Raw genomic sequence first — 24,046 nt, 5'->3', positions numbered from 1 at the left:
CATGGCAGAGTAAGAGAGGGAAGAGGAGAAGGGGTTATCTTACATGCTCATGAATGAATTATATTCAGCTCCTTCCTTCATTGTCTCTTTCCACTTCAGATCCAGAAAGAATTAGGAGTGGAGGTAGGAGGGAGAGATGTCAGGATAGGGTTACCACTGATATATGTAGCATCACAAACTAATAAATAACTCATGAATCCTCTGCTTCTTCCTCTTCTTCCTTTCTACTGATATTTCCTCAGTAGGATCAGTGACGATTTTGAAATAGCCTGGTCTCACATCACATTCAGGGGATTCTGCCTCTGCATTCTTAATAGCCTGAGAGATGCAGTTGGGGCTGACCTGCTTGATCATATGCAAATTAAAAGCAGATGTCAGTAATGAGAACATTCCAGCCAAAATCCAAAGCTACCCCAAAGGAGCGGGGCATGAAGGCACTTGCTCTATTGGAAGAGTCATCTATATATTATAGCAGGGGAAAGCCTTGATCTCATTCCAGGAAATCTTCATGGCCATTGAAGATGAGGTGGTTTCTTATTGGGTACAGCCCAACCACATGGGTAGCAGAAGCCAAAGATGGGCCGAGGGGGCTAAAAGCTACCATATCTGCTTCTGATTGCCAAGTGTCTGGAGAGACCCTTTCAACCGACTTGTAACAGATCTTCCCTCCTCCCAGGGAGTGGGGATGCAAGAGACCTAAGCCATACGCACGCATTCCAGCTGGTCAATCATCAGGGAGGCGTTTAGGGGCCCTCGAGCTACCTAATCACCATTACTGGTCCACTGTTTGCAGCAAGGTCCTGAAATCTTCCTCAGAGGTCTACAAATTCTAATGTACCTGTACTCAAAGGCCAGTTGGGAAACAAAGAGCACGAGCTCGACTTTGTAAAACGATCTCTACCTCCTCGCATTGCAAAAACGCATGAATGTATCTTACCACTACAGAAGTCATTTGTACACACTTCTTACCTTTCTCTACCCAGAATATTACTAAAGAAAATGACAAAGGAGACCGGAATAAGTGAGATAGTGAGCTTTCTGGTCTCCCCACCATGTAGCCTAAAAAATGAAAATGGACATGGAAACGTTTAATTTCATCCTTATAACAGATCTGACACTCAATTTTTTTAAAACCTAGTAGTTTTACTACATATGAATTTAGAAATTTAATATTTCTAATGCAAATAGGACATGTTTACATAGTAAAGGGAAAGAGGTAGGTGAAAGGGAGAGTTGAAGATTTTGAAGCAAAAAAGTAGACATCTTTTTTCTCCTGTCATATTTTTACATGTAAATAGAGGGAGACTCTTTCTTAAAACAGACCACAATATTATTTCACACCTAAGAAGGAACATTAATTCTTTAATATCATCAAATATATCCAGGATAACTTTTTTTTTCTTACACTTTGAATAAGAATTCAAACAAAGTCCATATATTTTGATTGTGCAGTGTTTCTTATAAATCTCTTTCCATTTATAGGTGCTGGATCCAGGGCAAAAATGAAGACATACGGGACCCTAGGTGACAAGGAAGAAGCTCCCAGGCAGCACGTGGGATGGACCCAAGGAGAACGTCAGAGAGAAAGAGTTCAGTCTGGTGTCTCCTGAAGCAGGTGAGGTACACCTGGACATGAAGGATCCCATCCATCCTTCAAGGGTATTGCTGAGGCAGGAATGAGAAAACGAAACAAAGCAAAAGGGGAAAAAAAGCACAATTCTCATGGGAGATGGTTCCAGCTTATTCCATAGAACCCTGGCCTAACTTTACCTTCAAGAATATGACCTGACTTCGCTTCCCACTGACAAGGTGTCACCTTTTACATTTCTACTGGGGTTCAGGCAAAAGAAACAACGCGCCTGTGTTTCAAAGGTGGCAGCATGCTGACGAAGGAGGGTGGAGTATGCAAGGAACTGGTGCCTCCAGGACTCACGACAAGACCTTAAGGAGAAAGAAATCAGCCAGGGGAAAACGACTGGAGTGTGGAAGAGTCTGGAAGAGCTGGACCAAGTCCACATGGTCCGGTCAGTTCTCCAAACATCGAGACCCTGTGCGGTGAGGGTGAGCCATCTTAGCAGGAAGGTATACCTCCCTCCCCATGCCACCTCCAACACTTCCAGACCTTCTCTTCCCTCCTTCCCCAATCCCATCCAAAGCTCCAGTTCCAGCAAATGTGGGAGTGCAACGAATGGGGTGATGGCAGCAGCCCTGAACTTGGACTCAGAAGACTTGGCTTTAAATTCTGCCTCTGCACTTACTGGCTGTATGACCTAAGATGATTTACCTCCCTCTCCACTTTCCCCATCTGTGAAATGGGGTAAATAAGAGTCCCACTGGATTCAAAAGGTTATGAGGACGAAATATGGTTGAGAGATGAGAATCCCTTTAAACTTCTCTGCAATACTAGTGATGATGATGATTAAAGTAACTTACTTGCAAAATAATGTGAATGGCCATTACCTGGCCTTTAACCCTTCAGGAAGTGTTTATTCTTTAAAGGGAAAAGTTTGTCAAACCAAGTGAATCCTCTTGCTGAACCACATGGAGAACATATTTTGGAGAGAGATGGTAAGCGAGCTCCTGTGGCCCTCTCTAACTGAGGCTGGGGTTAGGGAGGGAGGCCCTTTCATTCTGGCCTCATTTTTGTTTCAAAAGGAAATGTGGTCTCTCTGAGGGAGGAGGACAGACAGGCAGTATATCTTCTCAAGTCTTTGTGCATCATTTTTATTAGTTCCTGGCCCATATTTTTAAAAAAGAATATTTACTCTTAAATGACACACTTTAAAAGCATGCTTTTCTAAATGGCAGCAATTGGACCCCATGGCGTGGCCAGTGCGTTGAGTCTGAAAATTCTATGAGGACGCGTCGCTGTGGTCCTGTGGTGATGTACATCTTCCTTCTCCTCTTCTAGTTAGCACCCTGTGAGCTGAGAGGTTCAAATCTGATAGCAGCTGAAAGCTTCAAACCTAGAGTCCTCCAAGCTGGGAAGCTGAATTGCTGCTCTAGGGCTGCGTTTAGATTGATTTTTTGAATGCTGTCACTGCAGAGGAGCTAGTCAACTTTTCTCAAAATATTTTTTCTCATCTTTTTCACTTTCCTCTCTCTAGTTTGACATATGGAGTTATAAATGTACTGTCTGGTTTTGTTATATGCCTCGATTTTTATTTTTGATGATTCTATCAAGCTGGCTGCCTTCAATGTTTTCTCCATTTAGTAAAATGCACTACTTCCTGTATTACTCGCCTCCCTCCACCAGATATTCACTCTCCTGGCCCACACCTTGTGCCTGGCACGCAGGAGCATTGGAGATGCCCCACACCTAAAGTCCATACCTTAATGTCTTGAAATAAATAAATGAATTTAAGGAAGAAAGTCTGAAATAAACTGGGGCCGAATTATACAGTAGCTGGTATCACAAAATTCTAATCAAAGCTAGGGACTTTAGTAATGATCCCTGCCTGAAGTCCTAAAAGCAAGTTCGTTTGTTAATTTCTTAACCATCATGAGTTTTCACTGTCCCTTCTGCTACTACCTTCAATGTAACACTACAAATAGATTAATTACTAAGAGTAAAAGGTTTGGTCTCTGTTCTTTTTGTTCTTTTCTGTTTCTTTTTAAAAAAATTAATTGTGAAATAGCAAATTTAAAAGGATCATTTTTTTAAACAACAGTCTTAAAAAAAAAAAAGCTAAATGTCATAGTGCTCTAAATTCTTTTGTGTCGGTGATTATATTGTATGTCAAGAAACCATCCTGAGGTGATAATTAGATTTTATCTGCAAATGGAGGTGGGAGGATGAGAGTAGGTGGTAGCGTCAACATTTCACCAAAACAATAAGACAATTCACACGATGAGGTAGGAAAAATATTACTCAAACAGATGGCTGGGGCTACTGTGTGATTAAGGGAATTTTGACACTATAATCATCTAGGGTGGAGGTATATTTTATTTGCCTATGGCCAGACATTTAGGAAGGCAAACTGGAGCAAGAGGAAAAGCAAGAAAAAATAGATTGATAACCAAAATGTAAAATATCTCTGTGTTGATCTCATGGAAGTGAATAAAACAGGCCACAAAGACCCCTTTTTTTCCCACAGAACTTTTCAACAGATGGTTATACTAGTTGTTTCAGAATTAATACCAAAGACTGAGGGTTGGAGGCATGCAACTTAGAAGCAGTGCTGGTGTGAAAGTGATAAGGTTTTTGGCTCCAAGTAACACCTCCCAATTTGTACAGCAACCACAATAGAAATGTGCTTCAGGCAAGGTGGCGTCCTACATTTTAACTTACCCCCAAGAAAATATCCTGAATTTCACAGGTGTTCTCAGTAATATGACCTGACTGAAAATAGCTTCTCTTCTGTATTTTTCCCCAGGTTAAAATTAAGCTCGGCAGGCTCTATGTGAATGTGCAGACAAAGCAAAGCAGGAAGCCTCCCACACTAAAAAGGGAAGATAAGAATCACAGAAGCCGGGATGGTTTTTATTGAAGGGCATTTAAAGGCAAATACAGACATCTACAGCATATTTGTAAATCCTCCGTATGTGTATGGAAACACACACCTTCACACCTCAAAACTGGATTTGTTCCTGAGTAACAAAACGTCCTAAGAACAAAACGAAAGCAAACCGAATAGCAGAAAAATACTTCCAACGTATACCACAAAGGATTATTTACCAACTCAACACACCAAGAGTTAAGAAAATAATGCAACAGCAACAAAGGGCAAAGGATATGTACTGGGAAGACCACAGAGAAAGAAAATGCAAATGGCTAATAATAGAAAATATTTCCTAGGTTCAATAGTAACCAGGGAAAGACAAAATTACACTTTTGACCTCTTAGACTGGCAGTGACAAAGATTATTTGAGTGACCAAGCTTTAGTCAGGCTCCTGGATCTTCTAGGCCCATCTGGGCACTTCCTCGTAAAATATAGCTTTAACAAAAGCCCTACTAAATTGGTTTACCAAGAACTCCCACCCTCAATCGAGTTCCTTAGCCCTTCACCTTTCCTCAGGTGAGGGCTGATCATCCTGGCCTGTCTTCAGCAAGAGTGCTCTAACCCCGACGTTTCCTCTTAGTAATTTTCCATCCACTGACACCCACTTGTAATTTATAGCCAAGGAGCAAGATACACTGCTCCTTGGCTATAAGTTATTTTCCCTGTTACATTCAGAGTTGAGCCCAATCCCTCTCCCCGACTACAAAATCGATAGCAGTAGTCCCTATACCTATTGCAATGGTCCTAAATAAAACCTGCCTTACTGTGCTTTAACAAGTGTCATTGAATAATTTTTTAACAGCAAATTGTTGGAGATAAAGACATTTTTAAATGTCTTCCATTAGTTTAGCTACTTCCACGTAATGTTAAAATCTCCATCAATTGGCTAGTGAATACTGTGGATTCACTCCTAAGTTGATATTGATATGAATGAAGTAGTTATCTCCCAAACTTTGCTTTCTACATTTGTATCAAAAAACATGATGCCCCTGTGCCCAGCGCCCCCCCTCCCCCGCCACTGGATCCCCAGTCTCACTCAGAGAAAATGTCAACGTCATTGCGATGGTCTACAGGGGCCCAACCCGGGATTCTTTTCTGTTCCTTGGGGCCTTTGCCCTTGCTCTTCTCTCTGCCTGGAAGGATCACCCCTTAACTTCTCTCAGGCCTTTCTCCAAATGCCACCTTCTCAGAGGGGCCTGCCTTGGTTGCCATACTTAAGGTTGCAATCTGCACACCTTCACCCCAGCACGACCTATACCCTTCCTCTGCTTTGTAATCACCATCTAATATTGTTTATTTAGTTTGTGTTATTTAGTTTATGTAGTTTGTGTATTGTCTCTCTCTCCCAGCAAAGACTCTTTTCTTGATCAAACTCTAGTCAGCTCCCCTGAGCCCTCTTCTCAACTAGGCCTCAACCTCAGCCTATAGAGACTCGAATAAAACACAAATACAGTTTCTAACAGCTCAAGGCCACATCTCTAGAATGACCTTAACTCCCCTTAAAGTGCCTGTCTGAGAAAACTCAAAACTGTCAAAATAATTTACTGTTTGTTCATCTAACATCTGAAGATGGGGCTCCTGTCTCCAGCCTCTGTGGGAGGGTGGGAGCCTGACTTCCACAAGCACCAGTTAACAAACCCAGATGGGTTTACATGTACCAACTCCCCTCTTCCTGCTTTGTATGATATTTTTACCTCCGTGAATTTACTGAACCTCTGCTCACCTCCCTCTATACTCCTTCATTTCCTCTTTAAAATGCACAGTCACTTCTGTACAAATTGAAGTTGTTCAGTTCACACTGAATAGTTCTCTATAGCAATAGTCTATCACTCATTAAAATCTCTCCTTGCCACTTTAGTTTCCAGCTTTATCTTTGACACCCTCACTATAATGCAGTCTCTATGAACTGGATTTTTGTTTTCTCACTGGCACATAATAGAGACTCAGTAAATACTTGCTGAACCTTGTTGATGGGTCAACAGTGGTACATGGGTTTTAGCCCCTCAGCCACACTTCTGGGCTGGGATAAGCATGTTTAAGCATCTGGATGAAACACCATTGCTCATTTCACTCCTTAAATACCTGGCAAGTGACAGGCGGCTGGACATCAGAGATCATGCCAGTTTTCCTAAAGGTTTCTTCAATGTGTTTTTTGGTTTGTTCGGTTGGTTGGTTAGTTTTTTGCTTTTTTTTTTTTTTTCTTTTTGAGATGGAGTCTTGCTCAGTTGCCAAGGCTGGAGTGCAGTAGCACGATCTTGGCTCACTACAACCTCTGCAATTCTCTGGCCTCAACCTCCTGAGTACCTGGGACTACCCACCACCATGCCTGGCTCATTTTTGTATTTTTAGTAGAGACAGGGTTTCACCATGTTGGCCAGGCTGGTCTCAAACTCCTGATCTCAAGTGATCCACCTGCCTTGGCCTTCCAAAGTTCTGGGATTATAGGTATGAGCCACCGCATCCAGCCTTCAGTTTGTTTTTAATTTTGATAGAGCACCATCTACTACATGTTTAATATTATCCATAAACAGACATGTCTGAACACAGAAGATCATGTTAATGAAAGATTATCGAAAGGTACTGGGTGAAGAGTAGTTGCTTCACAGGAACTTTTCTTGTTGGTTGTTGTTATTTCCCCGCTTCCCTGCCCTTTATTTCCATTTGTGGTTTTGCTCCTTAAACTTCCCTTCAACTCCAACTCCCTCAGTGACTCTCTGGGTTTTCATTCTTAGAACTTCATCAAAAATGCTTTGGCTGTGAATTCTAGTGACTTCCTTCAGATGCAATCTGAAGATGTCCTTTCAATTTTTCTTCTTTAGGTTCTCTTAGGTGAGCTGGGGCCCATTAACCTCCCTCACCACACTCTTTCTTCCCTAGTCTTCTAATTTTTTTTTCCAGCTGTGGCTTCTCACTATTTTCAGGTGACTACAAATACTCCCAAGTATAATCAGTCGCTTTCCAACAAATGCCTTATAAACAACTACTACGGATGAGGCACATTGAGATTACAAAAGTCTACTACTCAGAGTGAACTCGAAGAGAGGGAGACAGTCTATACTCACATGAAAAGTTAAAGTTTATTGCATAGTGCTTGCTGAACAAATTATTAAGCAAGCACTATGCAGTAAACTTTAACTTTTCATGTGAACAAAGCTATGTAGGAAAATTCCAGTGATACCCAAGGCAATAATAAATAGTCACATTATTAATCCAACCAGCAAGTCAAAGTTCTCCATTTAGAGCTTAGCCTCCCCCATTATTATATTTCTCTCTTCTACAGGGCATTTTCAATGGGTATTATAATATCAATCACAGATAATAAAATTAACATATCTTCTTATCGCAGCCTCAACCCTATTTTCCAACATGTTCATAATTATCATTGCCACCACCGACACTCTGATACTAAGGTGTATCTCAGCATCTTTAGTCTCCCTAGAAGGAGGTCTGTATGTTCAACCCATGGAGGCAATAGTACCCAAGGTCTCCCTTCCTTCCTGTTCCTATCATCACAGCCCTGGTCTGGGTGTCAAGAAACCCAGCTCATCTTGTTCAGCGTTACCTTTTTCTAGTCTACAAAAGGCACAACAGACACTGAGAAATGAAGAATTAAAAATGCTTCACAATTGTAAAACTTTTCAAAAGTCCACAGTAATCCATAGTTATCTGAGGTTTTACTTTCCACAGTGAAGTAAGGTATTTTGAGAGTGAGAGAACACATTCACATACTTTTTACATTATAATTATTAGTTATTGTTGTCCTTACTGTACCTAATTTTAAAATTAAACTCTATCATAGGTATGTATGAATAGAAAAAAATATAGTGTATACATAGGGTTCAGCAGGTGCTATCTGCAGGTTTCGGGCATCCACTAGGGGTCTTGGAATGAATCCCACACAGATAAGGGGGGACTGCTGTATATCCATCTTCTACTCTTGTCTGTTCATGTTTTGGGTAATGTCACCTTAAAGAATGGATTTGAGTCTTCTGTGAATAAAATGTTTTAGTCTTTGGGGTTATTTTGTTGTTGTCTTTCTGTTTGTTGGAGACAGGGTTTCACTTTGTCGCCCAGGCTGGAGTGCAGTGGTGCGATCATGGTTCGTGTAGTCTCAACCTCCCAGGCTCAAGTGATCCTCCTGTCTCAGTTCCCCAGGTAGCTGGGACTACAGACACATGCCACCACACTCGGCTAATTTTTGAATTTTTTCTAGAGATGGGGTTTCACCATGTTGCCTAGGCTGATCTCGAACTCCTGGGCTCAAATGATCTGCCCTCCTAGGCCTCCTAAAGTGCTAGGATTAGAGGCGTGAGCCACCACACTCGCCCCTAATCTTTGTTTTTCTTTGTTTGTTTTTGTTGTTTTTATTGTTGTTTGTTTTTTTAAATCTATTCCTGCCTCTTAATTGTACAGTCCTCTAGACACTGGACACTAGAAGTTTTTCAGAGAAAGTCCCAGAAGCCAATTCATACGGACACTCTTGAAGCAAAATATTTTGTGTAGGTAAAAGTTCTAAAGCCATGCTCTCTCTCTAAATCCTTCAAAGCATGGATTAGTTTAGATACTTCATCAAAAAACTTCATGGAAAAGCATGACACCCTCCACCCATTATTTACTACATAGATAATATACAGTAAGGTTTGCCAAACAGGAAAGCAAGAGTAGACTTTTAAGTAGCATGGAAGTTTCCATGGATGGGATGTTGAGGTACATCAGTGCTATAAGGAATCAGTCCTTAAAATAGTTGACAAGCCCGTTGAAAGCTCTCCATACAGACTTGCTTCCCTTAAAGTGTGGTCTGAGGACCAGCAGCATCAGCAAAACTTAGAAGCCTGTTAGAAAGTGCACAAGCTCAATTCCCACTCAAAACCTACTGCATTTCAACAAGATCCCTGGGTGATTCTTATGTTAGAATGTGTATGAGAAAGTCTACATTAGATATGAGAAATGCTACATTAGATAATACGACTCTGTCATCTACTCATATGTGAACTCGGAGTGGGAGCTCTGGTCAGCAGACCATTACGTTTGATTTGAGTAGTCCACTGATGCATTGAGATATCACTCCAACTCCCACCTAGCAAAAAATGGTAGCCTTGGCGCTTTCTGGTGTGGCTGACTGGGACTCTCAGTTTTCATCCTTTGTGGTGTGCCTTTGTTGCCTATTGTCTATTAACAGTGCAGCAAGGTGATCATGGCTGAAAACCACGATCTAGGATTAAGAGCTTGCTTGTTGAGGCCGGGGACCGGCTGAATCATATCGAGACACCCCACCCCCACTCCTAGGCATGACTTTAACACAGGTGAGGGCCTGCAAACATGAACATCAAGGGAAGCCTTAGAAGAAGGCTCAATAAGCAACTGTTAAAGTAGACGTGTGCAGAAGAAGGGAGGAGTGGCAGCCAGGCAGCTCAGGAAGGGGAGGTGGAACAGGGACATTTGCTTACAGATTTTCATGTACAAGGCAGGTTTTTCGGCACCAGAAATTTCAAAACACCTTTCTCCCTCCATAGCTGCTTAGCAGCTGCTGAGTCCCCCCCAGCATGTTCCTGGGCTTGGGCAAACATTCTCATCTTGCCATTGCCTGTGGCTGGCCTTCTGAGAATGTGTCAGCTGCCTAAGGAGCAGTCACCCCCATAAAAAAACAATAAATCCAGATCTGGATAATCACATGTGACCTCATGCAAATTCTAAACCCTTGCTGAGAAATGTTTCATCAGATTAGGCCAAAGGAATGCCATCCTGCACCCCGAGCAGGCCTCTGAATTCAGGGTCACCCTTGGGGATGTAATCCCCAGAAAGCAAGGGTTTGAACTGGCCTCACTACCATATTGTTCCATTTGGGAAGAGACCTAGGCCTGATCTGCCATGTGAGGCCCACTATTAATCTTCCTGAAGGAATGAGGAGAGCTGGTTAAATGACCACTGAGGGCTGCCTTGAATGGAAACCAGAGGGGCCCAGACAGCTCTGTGGAAATGTGCACCCTACAGACTGGCATGTTCGCTGGGGAGGAGATCAGGCACCATGTCAATCTGGGTCAGGGGGAGAGAATGCCTGTCTTCATGGCCAAGCCTTCTTCCCTGTACTCTTTATACTCCTCAAGCCACAGGTGCCCCCACCTCACCCCAGCCAATGATTTCCATCATCCTTCCTATTCTTACCTTGTTGTTCCCTAGGAACATGCCTCATTCTTGCTTGTTTCCCCACAACTCTAAAACACCTATGGTGCAATGAAACATCCACTTCGTTATTTAAAAAAAATGCTTCCTTATTTCACATAGTTTTCTTACTCTACTCTTTCCCTTCTTTCTCACCTAAAAGACATTAGGCTTTTCTCTGTGACATATATGCTTCCCAGAAGCCCTGGAATTCCTTACCTCCCCAGGCCCCAGGTACAAGGAGGTAATGAATGCTTTTGTTGTGTTTTCCCAGTCCCCCACCTCTCATCGAGGAACTGTGCTCTCCACACCTGCAAGAATACATCCCAGTGGTCTCTGTCCAACAAAACGGATATAGCTGGTGTCAGGAATGGCTACCAGGCTGGTGTGTGGAATTGGGATCCAAGGGCAGCCCTCTCTGCTAGCTTTAACAGAAGACATGTAAATTGGGGAAATCTAAGGAGAATATATGCTCAAGGCATCAGAGAAATCTGGGAGGGAGGGAAAGACAGAAGGATGGATGGTTGAATGGATGGAAAGACAGATTAGTTAGGTAGTGTTATGGACTGAATGCTTGTATCCCTTCAAAATCCAAACATTAGAACCCTATCCCCTAACATGATGGTATTATAAGGTGGAGTCTTTGGGAGGTAATAAGGATTAGATGAGGTATTAAGGGTGGAAACTTCATGAATGAAATTAGTGTCATTATAGAAGCTCACAAAGAGCTTTCTTCCTCCCTCTGCCATGTGAGGACACAGCAAGAAGACGGCCATCTATGTACCAGGAAGCAGGCCCTCGCCAAACACTGAATCTGCCAGTGTCTTGATCTTGAATTTCCAGCCTCCAGAACTGTGAGACATAATAACAGAAATAAATTTCTCTTATTTATAAGCCAACCAGTCTATGACAGTTTGTTATAGTAGGTCAAAATAAGATAGATAGATGATATACATGATGATGATGATGATAGATAGATTAATAGATGATGGATGATGAATGGATAGATGGATAGGTAGATAGATAGACAGACAGACAGACAGACAGATAGATAGATAGATAGATAGATGGATAGAGCAGGCAAGAGAGAGTTAGATCAATCCCTGGAAACAAAAAGGGAGTGCCCTCCTTGATCACAACCAATGTATCAATGTATCAGTTCCTGGCCGCAAGGTATCATGAAGCCACACTCTCCTTCCTGGTTAATGGCTGCTCTTGTTAACAAACAGACAAACAAACCTCTTTTCCTTCATTCGAAGAAGGGAGTCTCTATTGCTAACTATGGAAATTTGTTTGTTTTGTTCAAACCCTTGCTATTACTTAGTAATCCTCTCATTCATATCTGATTGAGTCCCTTCTACAAATGTCACAGTGGCTGTTTCAAAGCTCCTTTACTTTCTAGATATCACAGTCACTGTGTTAACAGTTCCAATTGATCTGCTTGGTTAGCACATATTACCTTGTGTGGTTATATATTTTGGAGGTACGCAGTGTTACTATAAAGTGATGTGAATGACTTAGCTGTCCAAATTATTGTTATTCCCACCAAAATAATCATGCTGGGAGACAATAAATGTATTCCTATAACGTGGCCACTGTTACTGCCATTTATGGAATGCTTTTTCAAATCTTCCTCAGTGACAGTACATCTATGTCACTCAAATGTAGACATGATTTTTAGAAAGAGCTACAATTGAGGTATAGTCAGGGCAAGAGGATAAAAACATGGGCCACATATTTTAGTCACAAAACTTTTGTTGAACACTGTTTTGCCTAATAAGATTATAAGGGGAATAAGTATATACTCTTCCAATATGACAACTCTAAAAGATAACACTCATTTGAAGACATAAATTCTATTACACTTACTAACCATAAGCCACATTCTTTTTTTTTTTTTTAAGATGGGATCACACTTTGTTACCCAGGCTGGACTGCAGTGCTGCAATCACAGCTCACTGCAGCATCGAACTCCTGGACTCAAGCAATCTTTCCACTTCAGTCTCCTGAGTAGAAAGGAACACAGGTGCACACCAGTTCACCTGGCTAATTTTTTATTTTTTATTTTTTTTTGTAGAGATGGGGTCTCACTATGTTGCCCAGACTTGTCTCAAGCTCCTGGACTTAAGCAATCCTTCTGCCTCCACCTCCCAAAGTGTCGGGATTACATGTGTGAGCCATTGCGCCCAGGCTAAGTCACATTCTTTATCACTATCACATCTTTCTGTCTTGTTGTCCAAACCTCTGGAGCAGAAATCAAAGATTTATAATGCCCAGTAGTTTGGAGAAAAGGGGTTTAATATGTTTGTTCTTGATATTTAGGCTACTTGAAGATTATTTAATAGAAATTATACCTCCAAAGGAGATATGCCAAACATTCAGGTAGGTGAAAATATACATAAAACAAAAAAGATCATAAATCAACATTGATGACCTGACTAATGACCATCAATTATTATGTCACACGCTTACAGTATGTGAGTTACGGACCCAAAATCAAAGCATTGTACCTTTGACATTCTTGCCCTAGCCACAGTCCAAAGTTCTAGAGAGAGATAACATGCTTTTTTTTTTTTTTTTTTAAGTCACAAGTTTCTTCCTGTTACGAGGGATAAGCAATAGCTACTCTTTCTCAAGACTTCACAGAGGTATCAAGAAACTGCAAAGTAAGGCATATAAATGTCAGATTTTAGCCAATAGGTCACAAAATAAGTTAGAGCTCAGAAATCTTTCTAAGGCAAGCTGCTGCAACCTACTTCTCTGTGCAAATTTCAGCAAGTGTGATCAAAGATAATGAGTCACTCAGCATGGTATTTTAAAAACACTAAAGCTGCTTCAATGTTTTTTCCTGAGTTTCACTGTAACCGAAACTACACTTGTACCTTGAGACAAGATATGGTTCTTGGGCATGAATTAAACACATGATTCCAAAACTGAATTGTTTTAGATTAAAAGAATCCACCTAAGTAATGATCACTGAAATGTGCTAGGCTGAAAACATGGCAGAACACTCCATCACGAGTAAGTCAAATTTGTTCTTTATGCTAGAAATGTGGTGTTGAATGTGCCTTAAAGTAGACAGACCATTGACTGGGGCCTTAAAAATACTTTTTGATAGAAAGTGATATTTATTCTAATGATCTCTTTCATAATTCAGAGTAAAACATAATGCAATTTTCCCTCTGTTGGTGGAGATAAACATGAGTTGTTTCTATGAGGGGCGACAGATATGTACTAGGGTGGTGTAGGGTAAGAAAAGAGTATGCGTTTTGAAGTCATGAAGATTTGAGTCTTGGTTCTATTCCTTCCCTGCTGCCTGAGGGACTTGGGTGGGTTACTCCACTCTTCTGAAACCAGATTCCTTACCTGAAAAAAGGAGCCGATACACTGTTCTCTCACAGGTTGCTATAGAGTGTGATCATGTGGGGAAATAATGCAGGATTGGGCTAGCATGAGTGCACTTCCTTCTGCCTTCGTTTGCCTACACTCTTGCATCCAATACCCAGCACCAGCGTTCCCAGGAGGCTGCAGAGTCCCCATGGCTGGGGTTCCATCACCACTAGCCTCAGGCTGAACTGACACTTATGACTTCCTTTTCACTCTTCACTTCCACAGGTGTTGCCAAGTGAGGTTTACACACTAACCCCAAGGAAGTTCTAATGATCTCATGGGTAGCTGTATAAAAAACAAAAACAGGCCAGGAGCAGTGGCTTATGCCTGTAATCCCAGCACTTTGGGAGGCCTAGATGGGCGGCTCACTTGAGGTCAGGAGTTCGAGACCATCCTGGCCAACACAGTGAAACCCCATCTCTACCCAAAAATTCAACAATTAGCCAGGCATGATGGCACATGCCTGTAGTCCCAGCTATTCAGGAGGCTAAGGTGGGAGAATCGCTTGAACATGGGAGGCAGAGGTTGTAGTGAGCAGAGATAGCACCACTGCATTCCAGCCTGGGTGACAGAGTGAGACCTGTCTCAAAGAAGAAAAAAAAAAACAAAAATCTCTCATTATTTTTAAATTTTAAAACATTTGGAAATCCCCATTTTTACCCAATCTTCTATTTACACATTTAAAAAAAATCACTTTAGGCTAGTTTTTGATTTATAGATACTTAATGTCAAAAGAACTATTTTTAAGGTAATTCATGCATTAATTCCACAAGTATCTACTGAGCACCTAGTATGTACCAGGCTGTGTAGTAGGTACTGAAAATGCAAAAGTAAATAAAATATGCTTTCCATCTTCAGTGATTTTATGGTGCAGGGAAGGAGAAAAATCCATGCATCCTTTGAATGCAGCACAATAAGTCTTATAATGGAAGCATGCAAAGGTGCCACCACTTACACAGTACTTTAAAGTTCAAAAGCACCTTTCACACATTTCAGCCTCACAATAATCCTATGAGCTATGTGTTACTGTTACTAATTATTTCCAGGTCAGATATAAGGAAACTTAGCATAGGGAGGTGACTTAAACCTAGCATAGGGAGGTGACAGGTGTCAATCTGTCCTGACCAAGATTACACAGATAATAACCAGATTCTGTGTATGGGGGAGAAAGGTGTGATACCTTTTCTCACCTATCATAAGGGTCATGGCAACACTCTTATAACACAAGACAGGTTAACAAGAGGAAAGCCTAACAAACTTCTTGAATCAAAGTTTTATTTGATATGGGAGCCTGCCTGCCTTCCTTTCTTCCTTCCCCCTCCCTGCCTCCCTTCCTTCCCACTCCCTCCCTCCCTCCCTCCTGGAATGAAGGTCTTATGACCTACTATCACACGAGGCAGGTCAAAGGATTTCTTTATGGCTAGTTCCTACACAAAAAGTCAGGGCAAGGTTAGAGTAACATTCCTAGTTTCTACAACTCACCTCAGGGAAGAGGAATTCTAGCCTCTGTGGCCTGCGATTCGGGAGAAAGGGGAACAGAAGATAGGAGGTCAAGAGAAGAGCAAGAGAAGGTCAGAGAGAGGCTTTACTTCTGAGGCCTTTCCAATGTCCTTCAGTTAGAAATACTCAGCACATCAAAGCACCACGCTTTGAGGTATTGTTTTCTGAGCCCTGACAGTCCCAATCTCAGTTGTCTGTGCTCTTTCTACCATTGTCTCTGTCTTTCAGTATTCATGTCAGAATATACTCAGAATATATCCATATCAAACTTGCAAATGCCTTATAAACATTGCCTAAATTGTGTCTCCCAAGAAAAAGGCAAACACAGCAACCTCCCATACTCAGTCTCTGCCCAGCTCTCTACTCTCCCTTCTCTCCCAAAAGAACCCTGCTCAGAGCCAAAAGCAACTGCTGAGTGTTTTCTGATTATGCCAGTTTGTTTCAGGCCTTTGCATGTACTGTTTCCCATCCCCAAACACTCTTCCTCCCCAACCCAACTCCATCTTTCAGTTCCTCCTTTTGCACAGAGATAGCCCAGGTTTCACTTCTTCCCAGAGGGCTTTTCTCCCCAAAGCCATTCCCTATAGCCGACCCTCCTAGGTTCTCCCCCAGGCCCAGGACAGGGCACTAATCATAGCTTATACTTTATTGCACTGTGGTCTTTGGCTTATTGGCCTGTTTTTCCCCACTAAACTGTGAGTTCCTGAGGGATGTCTTTGCAACCTTTGTGTTAGCTCATTAGCCATTTGTTGATTGAATGAAGAAATGAAAAATCAAGATATGCCCTTGCCTACAGCATCTTCAGCAGTAGGTAGGGGCCAGAATAAATCCACAGCTTTAATATCTGTCTCAGAGCTGCCACTGATGTACTGACACAAACTAGAGCTTAACTAGTTTAAGTAAATTAGCTCTTCATGCATCCTCTGAAAACAAGAACAGTCATCATCATCATCATGTTATTTACTGAGCATGATGCATGGCCTATAGCTTAGATCACCAGAGACACTGCTGTATCTGGCCTGCCACACCCTTTCTGAGTGTCCTCTCTGCTTTCAGTCTAACTCCAGAATCACAGAATCACATCTGCTCACCTTTGCATGCCCAGTGCCTGTACTTTGTATGCACAGTACCTGGCACATAGCAGTAATCAATAAAGACTAATTGAATGAATGGACGAATGGAAACTGGCCAGGCTCAGTCCCTTCTGCATGGCCATGTTGGCACTGTGACTTCATGCTCCACAACTGGTTTCGGCTCCAATTGGTATCTGATCAAAGGCAACCAATCCAGAGGCACCTCTGGGGCATATGATCTCTGTCTTGCTGTATAAAGATGGCTTCACACAATAGGTCTTTTCTAGAGAATTTGAACTACGAAATATGAAGAAATTTTCCCCAGGTAAACACAAGGCAAGAGCTAAAAGGAAACAAAGGAAGATTGTTGTCAGGTAGGTAGGACCCCTGATGTGCCATTTTAAGTTGATGGATGAGGAAACACCTATGAAGGAGAGATAATCTGTTTTGATTAGAGAATAAGAAAGCTGGTCAACAGAGAGACAAACAGAAGCTCAAGCCTGCTGAGACCATGCCAGCCTAGGAAAGGGCTAGAGAAAGAGGAATTGGTTGCCTCAATTCCTGACAATTCTCCGGTGTCAGCCCCAGGTCAGGGGCAATCTAACCTAATAAAGGGCCTCCTGACTTAACAGGTGAAGCCAATTTTTCAAATGTGCCAAGCTCTGGTACAGGACTGTCATCAGCTGCTATGGTAACTTGGTGAGAATCAGATGGGAGGTGCCCCTTCTGGAATGAAGCCTAACCGGTGGTCAGGCTCCTGGGTAGATGAGAAGCCCATGGATTTTGTGCAAAGAAAAGGGTGCTCTCCCTGGGGGAGAAGGAAGGCACACATGTCCACACCAGGTGCACAGCTTGACCTGGGCAAAGCACAGGCTGGACCTTAGCCCACCAGCACCTGCTCTATCCAGCACCCTCTTGTACTGCCCGATCTGGCCTGGGCAGGGTAGCCTTGCTATTCCCTGACCAGGGAGAGACAGAAAGTAAACTTAGAGCTAGATGGTCTTTGTTTGGGAAAAAAATCCACTCAGAGTTACACAAATGTAAAGTGAGCAGGTGTTCATCGTTCCTCGCTTAGGGCACCTGCAGCTCAGCTTGTGGCTGGGGCTCAGAAGCCTCTTGGGACCCAGCCACCCTTTCGGAGTACAAAGCATCAACTCAAAGAGTTACAACCTTGGAGGTCAGTAAGAAACACAGTAGAAGCACCAGCAAGGGATGAGCAAGCACAAGCTTCCCCCAACAGCACAGGTGACCCAACAGCAGAACTGGTCTTGGACAGCAGTATCTCATGGAAGTGGCCAGGAAGCAGTGGGTATGAACTGATAGTACACTGAGGTATGCGAGATTTCTCACTTCCACTCAGCACTGAACACACCAGGAATTAAAGATTCGAGAAAAAGATCCTGGATTTGCTGTTACCCCTATGCCTATATGTACCAGGGCATAGGGATACTGAAGAGATGAATCAGAGTAATAAAAAGATGAGATTGTACTTGCACACTAAGCTAATGAAGTGGTCCATACACCTATACTGCTTTTTTTGGAGGTGGCTTGAATGGTTCTCTGATCTATGCAGCCCAATGTGCAAGACTAAGCATCATCACATGAAAATAAAAACACCTTTTGGTCCTCCCTATAGCCCACACAGGTCCAGAACAGCACCTGGCACCCAGTAGGCCAACAGTCGGTACTTGCTGAATCTTTACATGGTCTATGTGGCTGTGTGTCTTCAGGTTCTTTACTTACTAAACACTGTGCTTATAAGAACAGCACATCAGAAACCACTGAAAAGTTATCAAAGCTCCTTAATACCGAACAGGATTGGTCTAAAACTTAAGAGAATACCTGACCATATACTATGAGAACCTTGTTTCAAGATTTTACTTTAAAAATTGAGTTAAACATCACCTTATTTACAAAGAAATACTATATTTTAAAAATCCAAGGCTGGGAGAAGTGGCATGTGCCTATAACACCAGCTACTCAGGAGGCTGAGGCAGCAGGATCCCTTGAGCCTCAGGGTTTGAGGCTGCAGTGCACTATGGTTGTGCTGGTGAACAGCCATTGTACTCCAGCTTGGACAACACAGCAAGACTTCATCTCAAAAAAAAAGAAAAATAAATTCAGAACTTTTGTTGAATTCCAGAAGTGTGAGTTCAAAAACCATATGGCAAAATGAATCCACGTTTTTATAAACTCAATAAAAGAGTTTATTCATAAATGCCACTGTTATTTCAATTCTATCTTTAAAAATTACTTATTTGAAAATATTTATTTTCTTAACTTTTTTGTATAGATTTTGAAATATAAAACTGGCTTGGGTTTTTTTTTTCTGATAAAGCAGATGCATTCTTATGTGAAAAATTCCTTAAGCCACAAGTTAAATAAAATCCCTTGAAGTCTGAAACGCTTTTCTTGACAAAAATCTAGTAATAAGCTAGCATAGTCAGGGGAAGCCAATTCTCTTGGGGTACCCTCACAGTATCTATCAACACAGTGCTAGCACAGAACAGGTCTTTAACAATGTATATTTAGTATTAGACTGACTATTTGCAGCAGAGGGCAAGATTTTAGAGACTGAGTTCCAAGTTTTTATTATTCTTTCCTGGAAAGGATGGAGGTGGAGCTGTGGGGGAGGCTGGGGTAATGATTGCAGGTAGCAAGTATGGTCTGTCATTCCGGAGGGAGGCTGTTCTCTGACAACTCTTGGCAAGCACTCTTTCTTCCCCTTCCTCTTCTCCATTTCAGGTCACTGTCACTGCAAAAGGTGATTTCCTTTTCCCCTCAACACTCTTCTAAGGACTCACAGCAGGGAGTTAACTCATGATTAGAAATTATCCCTTAGGAAGAACATTTGACAACTAGCTGGAATCAAAAATAGGAGTGAGGAAGGCTGCTTGGGAGACTGCAGTAGTAGAAGAGAGGATGTAGCAATAGGGATGTGAGAAGGTACTAAAACAAATTCTTTAAACTTACACTTGTATCACGGTATCACAAGACATACGGTAGCAAGCCAGGGTGACATATATGGCACAGAACAGCAGTTCTCAAACTTTGCTACTCATTAGCATCATCTAATGACCAGGATGCACCTGATGCCAATTAAATCAGAATCCCTAGGTGTGTGACCCAGCCACAAGTTGTTTTGTTGTTAACTCCCCAAGCAATTCCTATGTGTAGCCAAGTTTGAAAACCAGTGTGGGAGAGTAGCACTTCTCAAACTGCAAGGTGTCTAAGAGCAACTTGGGGATCTTATTAAAATGCAGATTCAGTTAAGCAGGCCTGGGGTGGGGCCTGTGATTCTGAGATGAGGCCACAGATGCTGGTCCAGGGGCTGTTTTGGCAAAGCCACATATGACCTTGCTCTAGGTGCTGCCTCTGTGTGTGCCCAGAGCTTCTGGGGAAGGGCTGGAAATTGGGCTACTATAGTGTTAGGCCAAGAAATGTTTTTACAAGGCATGTAACCCTCTTATTGTGCCTCTGAGATAATTCAGAGATCCCAGCACGGTCATCTTGCTGATTCTCAGATCCATCCTGCATGGCTTACAGAGGCTGCAGAGGCTATGAGGCATTCTGGAGAAATACTCTGTGTGTCAGTGAAGGACCTGCTCATTCTTTTTCTCTCTGACTCTAAGAGCAGGGAGCTCCTGATCACATTTAGTCTGCTCTTAAAGGGATCTGAGGCTCAGTTCTGAAAATGAAATCAGGTACATGAAAGATGTTCACTCTTCTACATGTGTGCCAGCATCCTGCGGCACAGGGGACAACTGAGCTGAAAGGTTTCACTTCCTAGCATCCGTTAAGAGGACACAGAAAAGACAAAGAGTCCTTGGAAGTAAAATAATTTTATAAATTGGAGCCCATGGCTCACATGATGTACACTTTGCACACTCACATTTTAAATGTCTTTGTTGTCCTTTTTCGGCATACAGTCCATAACTTCCATCTATGAAAATGAAAAAATGGCGATGCAAGCTATACTTTGTCTACAATCACCAACTAGGTGAATTCTCAGTGGTCTCTTTAGAGTCTCTGAACAGTTAATCTTTGTAGAAATCAATCAAAATAATCCATGGCTCGAGTTCAGTTTGGCCAACACACCAAGAGCAGGTGGTTAAAAACATTCGGACTCAATGCTTTTCACACTACAAATTCAGAGGAAGAATCTTCACACAAATCCCACTACCTGTATTCTAACAGTTCTGACTTGTTTCATCCAATGCGATCTACAAAGTCACAACGGCAATGCTTTTGAGGTTTTTCAAGTACACATGTTGGGTGGCAAAAACAATATGACAAGAATAAGAAGACAGAAGGCTATGGTGAGAGAGTTAGCCAGCTGAAGTGGAGTTAGAGGCATGGAAATGTGCTTTTTTGAACAGGAAGCTCAGCTTTAGGTGAGGTTGAGTTAGAACCCAAAGAAGGCCTGATCCCGGAGCACAGAGCCTGAAAACCAGGGCAGTGGTAGCGGGTACAGTGCACATTCACACCCTGGCAGGGCTTTTGCTGCTATGGGTAGTTTTTGATGCTAGCTAGCTTCATTTCTAATTTCCCAGCTCCCATGCATCCTACAAAGATTGCACATCAGACAACTGGTGGAAACCTGACACATCTGGTGGACTTTTAAAAAATAGTCCTACAGTTCTTAGGCTAATGCTTTGTTCAAAAACAGTTTAAAATGATTACTTAATCCACATAACCTCCCGATGTGGTAGTACCATACTATGATTCCCACTCTGAATACTGAGATAGGAGAGACAAGGTTAAGTGATTTGTCCAATGTCACACAACTCGGCCGGCAGCATCGGCCTTAGCTGAGTTCCTGATTTTGTCTGTCCCGGTGCACGGGGCACAGGGCAGCCTCTGAGGACACATGAGCTGGTGCTACCGCAGAGGGGCTAGCTTGAGGTTTGTGTGTGTGTGTGTGTGTGTGTGTAAGACGGAGCATCACTTTTTCATTCAGGCTGGAGTGCAGTGGTGCAACCTCTGCCTACCAGGTTCAAGCGATTCTCCTGCCTCAGCCTCCTGAGTAGCTAGGACTACAGGCATGCGCCGCCTCGGCGGCTAATTTTTTGTATTTTTAGTAGGGACGAAGTTTCACCATGTTGGCCAGGCTGGTCTCGAACTTCTGACCTCAAGTGATCGGCCGGCCTTGGGCCTCCCAAAGCGCTGGAATTACAGGCGTGAGCCACCGCGCCTGGCCGAGGCTTTTTCAAAACATGTTAAAGGATGAGAGGCACAAACAGCCCGCCAAACTCTCCCCTGCTCTCCCCCATCAACCTCATGGGTTTTTGCAAGGAGGAAAAACTCATATCCCGGGTCCTCTTACCAGCAACCCGCAAAAGGCGTCTTTATTTCAGAACCATAAGCAGTTAGTTGGGAAGCCTCCCAAGACCTGCCCTGGCCCCAGCCCACAAAGTGAGGGAACCGCACCCTTCCGAGGGACCAAAGTCGCGCCGAAGACCGAGAATGTTCCTCTTTCTGATGGAAAAGCCTCGGAAGCCCAGCTGCGGTGCTGCCTGGCGCCGTGCAGCCGAGAGGGAGCGCTCCCTACCCCAACCCAGGCTGCACACTCGCCCCTTAAGGCGCACCAAGCCGTCGCCTGCTTTTAGCATCTTCCGCCTAGGGTCGCCGAGCCCCGGCGGCCGAGGAGGCGGCGGTGTGGGGAGTTCAGCCTCCGCCCTCCCCTGTCCCCCACCCCCACCCCGCCGCCAGCCTGCGGGGCCAGTGCTCGCGGGCGTCCCGGGTTGGCCGCGTCACCCTCGCGGCCACCTGCCCACGGCCGGCCCTCCCCGGCCAGCGCCCCGAGCCGCTCTTACCTGAGCCGGAGATGTGGACTCGGAGCGGGCGGCCCCTGCTCGAGGACGACGAGAGGTCGCTCTGTGAGCGGCCGCGGGGACTCGGGTCCCCGGGCAGCCAGCGCAGGGCAGGCGCCGGCTGCGGGGCGGGGGCCTCGGGCTCGGGGACTGGGACCGCCGCCGCCTGCCCGGCCGGATCGACCGGGGACCCCGCGGGGCGCCAGCCCGCCTCGGCCATCGGCTCCTGGCGGCGGGGCCGGAGCACCGGGTGGGGCCGGCGCCGAGGGTAGCGCTGCCCGCTGCTGCCCGGCTCTGCCCCGCGCGCAGGGACCCGGAGGCACCGAGAAGGGCGGGGAGGTGGACGCCGGGCGCCGAGGAGCCGGTGCGGAGGGCGGGAGGAGGAAGAGGACAGAAAAGTTTGCACAGGAAGGAGCCGCCTACAGCCGGCTCTCGCTCCAGCGGGCGAAAGCTGCAGGGCTCGGAGCTGGGCCGCCCTCGGTGCCCGCGAACCTGCCCGGCTGCTCCTCCCCCAAGCCCCGGGCACTGGCCCCCGGCAGGATGGCAGCAGGGGGTCCGCTCCACAAAGCGCTGTTCATCCAGCAATCTGGCCGCAGAAAAGCCGAGTTTGGGCTTCAGGAGCTGGGATGCAAGGTCAGAGTTAACGATATCATTTCCACTGTGGTGGGTGGGGGTGCCATGTACACATACGTGAGCTGCCCTGTGATGGAGCAAGAATGATCATACCCAGTTAACAGATAGGAAACTCCGGCGCGAAAATGCGTTGCACTTGCCGGACGGGTTAGGGGCAGATTCTGGAGTCCCTTGTGAAGTGAAGCCTAATGCCCTTCCCCACCCGCACCCATACCCCTTGCCCTCAAAGCCCATCTCTACCTCTCACGGTTGCCCACATCCCTGGGTATCTGTCTGCTGGGTGTAGGGAGCAAAAAATAGCTTCCCTCCACCCTTCTAGGTTCTTTGGCTGGTCTATGAACTAAATTGCCATAAGGCAGATTAACAGGTCAAAGAAAACCCATTTTAATTACCAACGTTCACCTGGGAGTTTCACAAAATATGAGGCTCAAAGGGTCAGATGACTGAAGCCTGTATAGCATCCTGAGTTACAGAAAAGAACAGGATCTTGGAGTTTGGGGGGCGGGCAGGTGACACAAGTTATGGGAGGGTGGGGGGAGGAAGTGTATAAAGAATAAAGGTTGTCTCGTGCAGATTTTAAAAAGCTGATCAAGTAATAAGGAGTTGTTTTCTAGCAGAAGCATAGGTGATAATCTGTCTGGGCCTGCTATGATCCCAGATTTTCCCATTCCTGACAGATGAACTCCTATTGGAGGATCTGTCTTTTTTTGGGGGGGGGAGGGGGGACGGAGTTTCACTCTTGTGACCCAGTCTGGAGTGCAATGGCTTGATCTCGGCTCACTGCAACCTCTGCCTCCTGGATTCAACTGATTCTCCTGCCTCAGCCTCTCGAGTAGCTGGGATTACAGATGCCCGCCACCACACCCAGCTAATTTTTGTTTTTTGTTTGTTTGTTTGTTTTTAGTAGAGACAGGGTTTCACCATGTTGGCCAGGCTGGTCTCGAATTCCTGACCTCAGGGTGATCCACCTGCCTC

At 44.2% G+C, this 24,046-nt stretch overlaps 1 protein-coding gene across 4 annotated transcripts in view; it reads right to left on the bottom strand.

The window, feature by feature from the left end:
* The window catches only part of PHACTR2 (phosphatase and actin regulator 2), a 298,625-nt gene extending 275,918 nt beyond the window's left edge, over positions 1-22,707 (bottom strand). For 3 of the 4 annotated variants that reach the window (XM_063724674.1, XM_063724676.1, XM_063724677.1), the window contains exon 1: positions 22,442-22,707. In XM_063724674.1, coding sequence (XP_063580744.1) covers positions 22,442-22,658 — 217 coding nt within the window. In that variant the 5' untranslated portion in view covers positions 22,659-22,707. The remainder of the gene's footprint in view (positions 1-22,441) is intronic. The other variant, XM_063724675.1, reaches the window with a different exon arrangement.
* Between the last annotated feature and the right edge of the window lie 1,339 nt (positions 22,708-24,046).

This window comes from Pongo abelii, chromosome 5 (assembly GCF_028885655.2).
Source record: "Pongo abelii isolate AG06213 chromosome 5, NHGRI_mPonAbe1-v2.0_pri, whole genome shotgun sequence".
In the NCBI taxonomy this organism is placed as follows: Eukaryota; Metazoa; Chordata; class Mammalia; order Primates; family Hominidae; genus Pongo; species Pongo abelii.
Note: the sequence above shows the minus strand (reverse complement) of the source record. Positions and strands in the feature narration are given on the sequence as shown.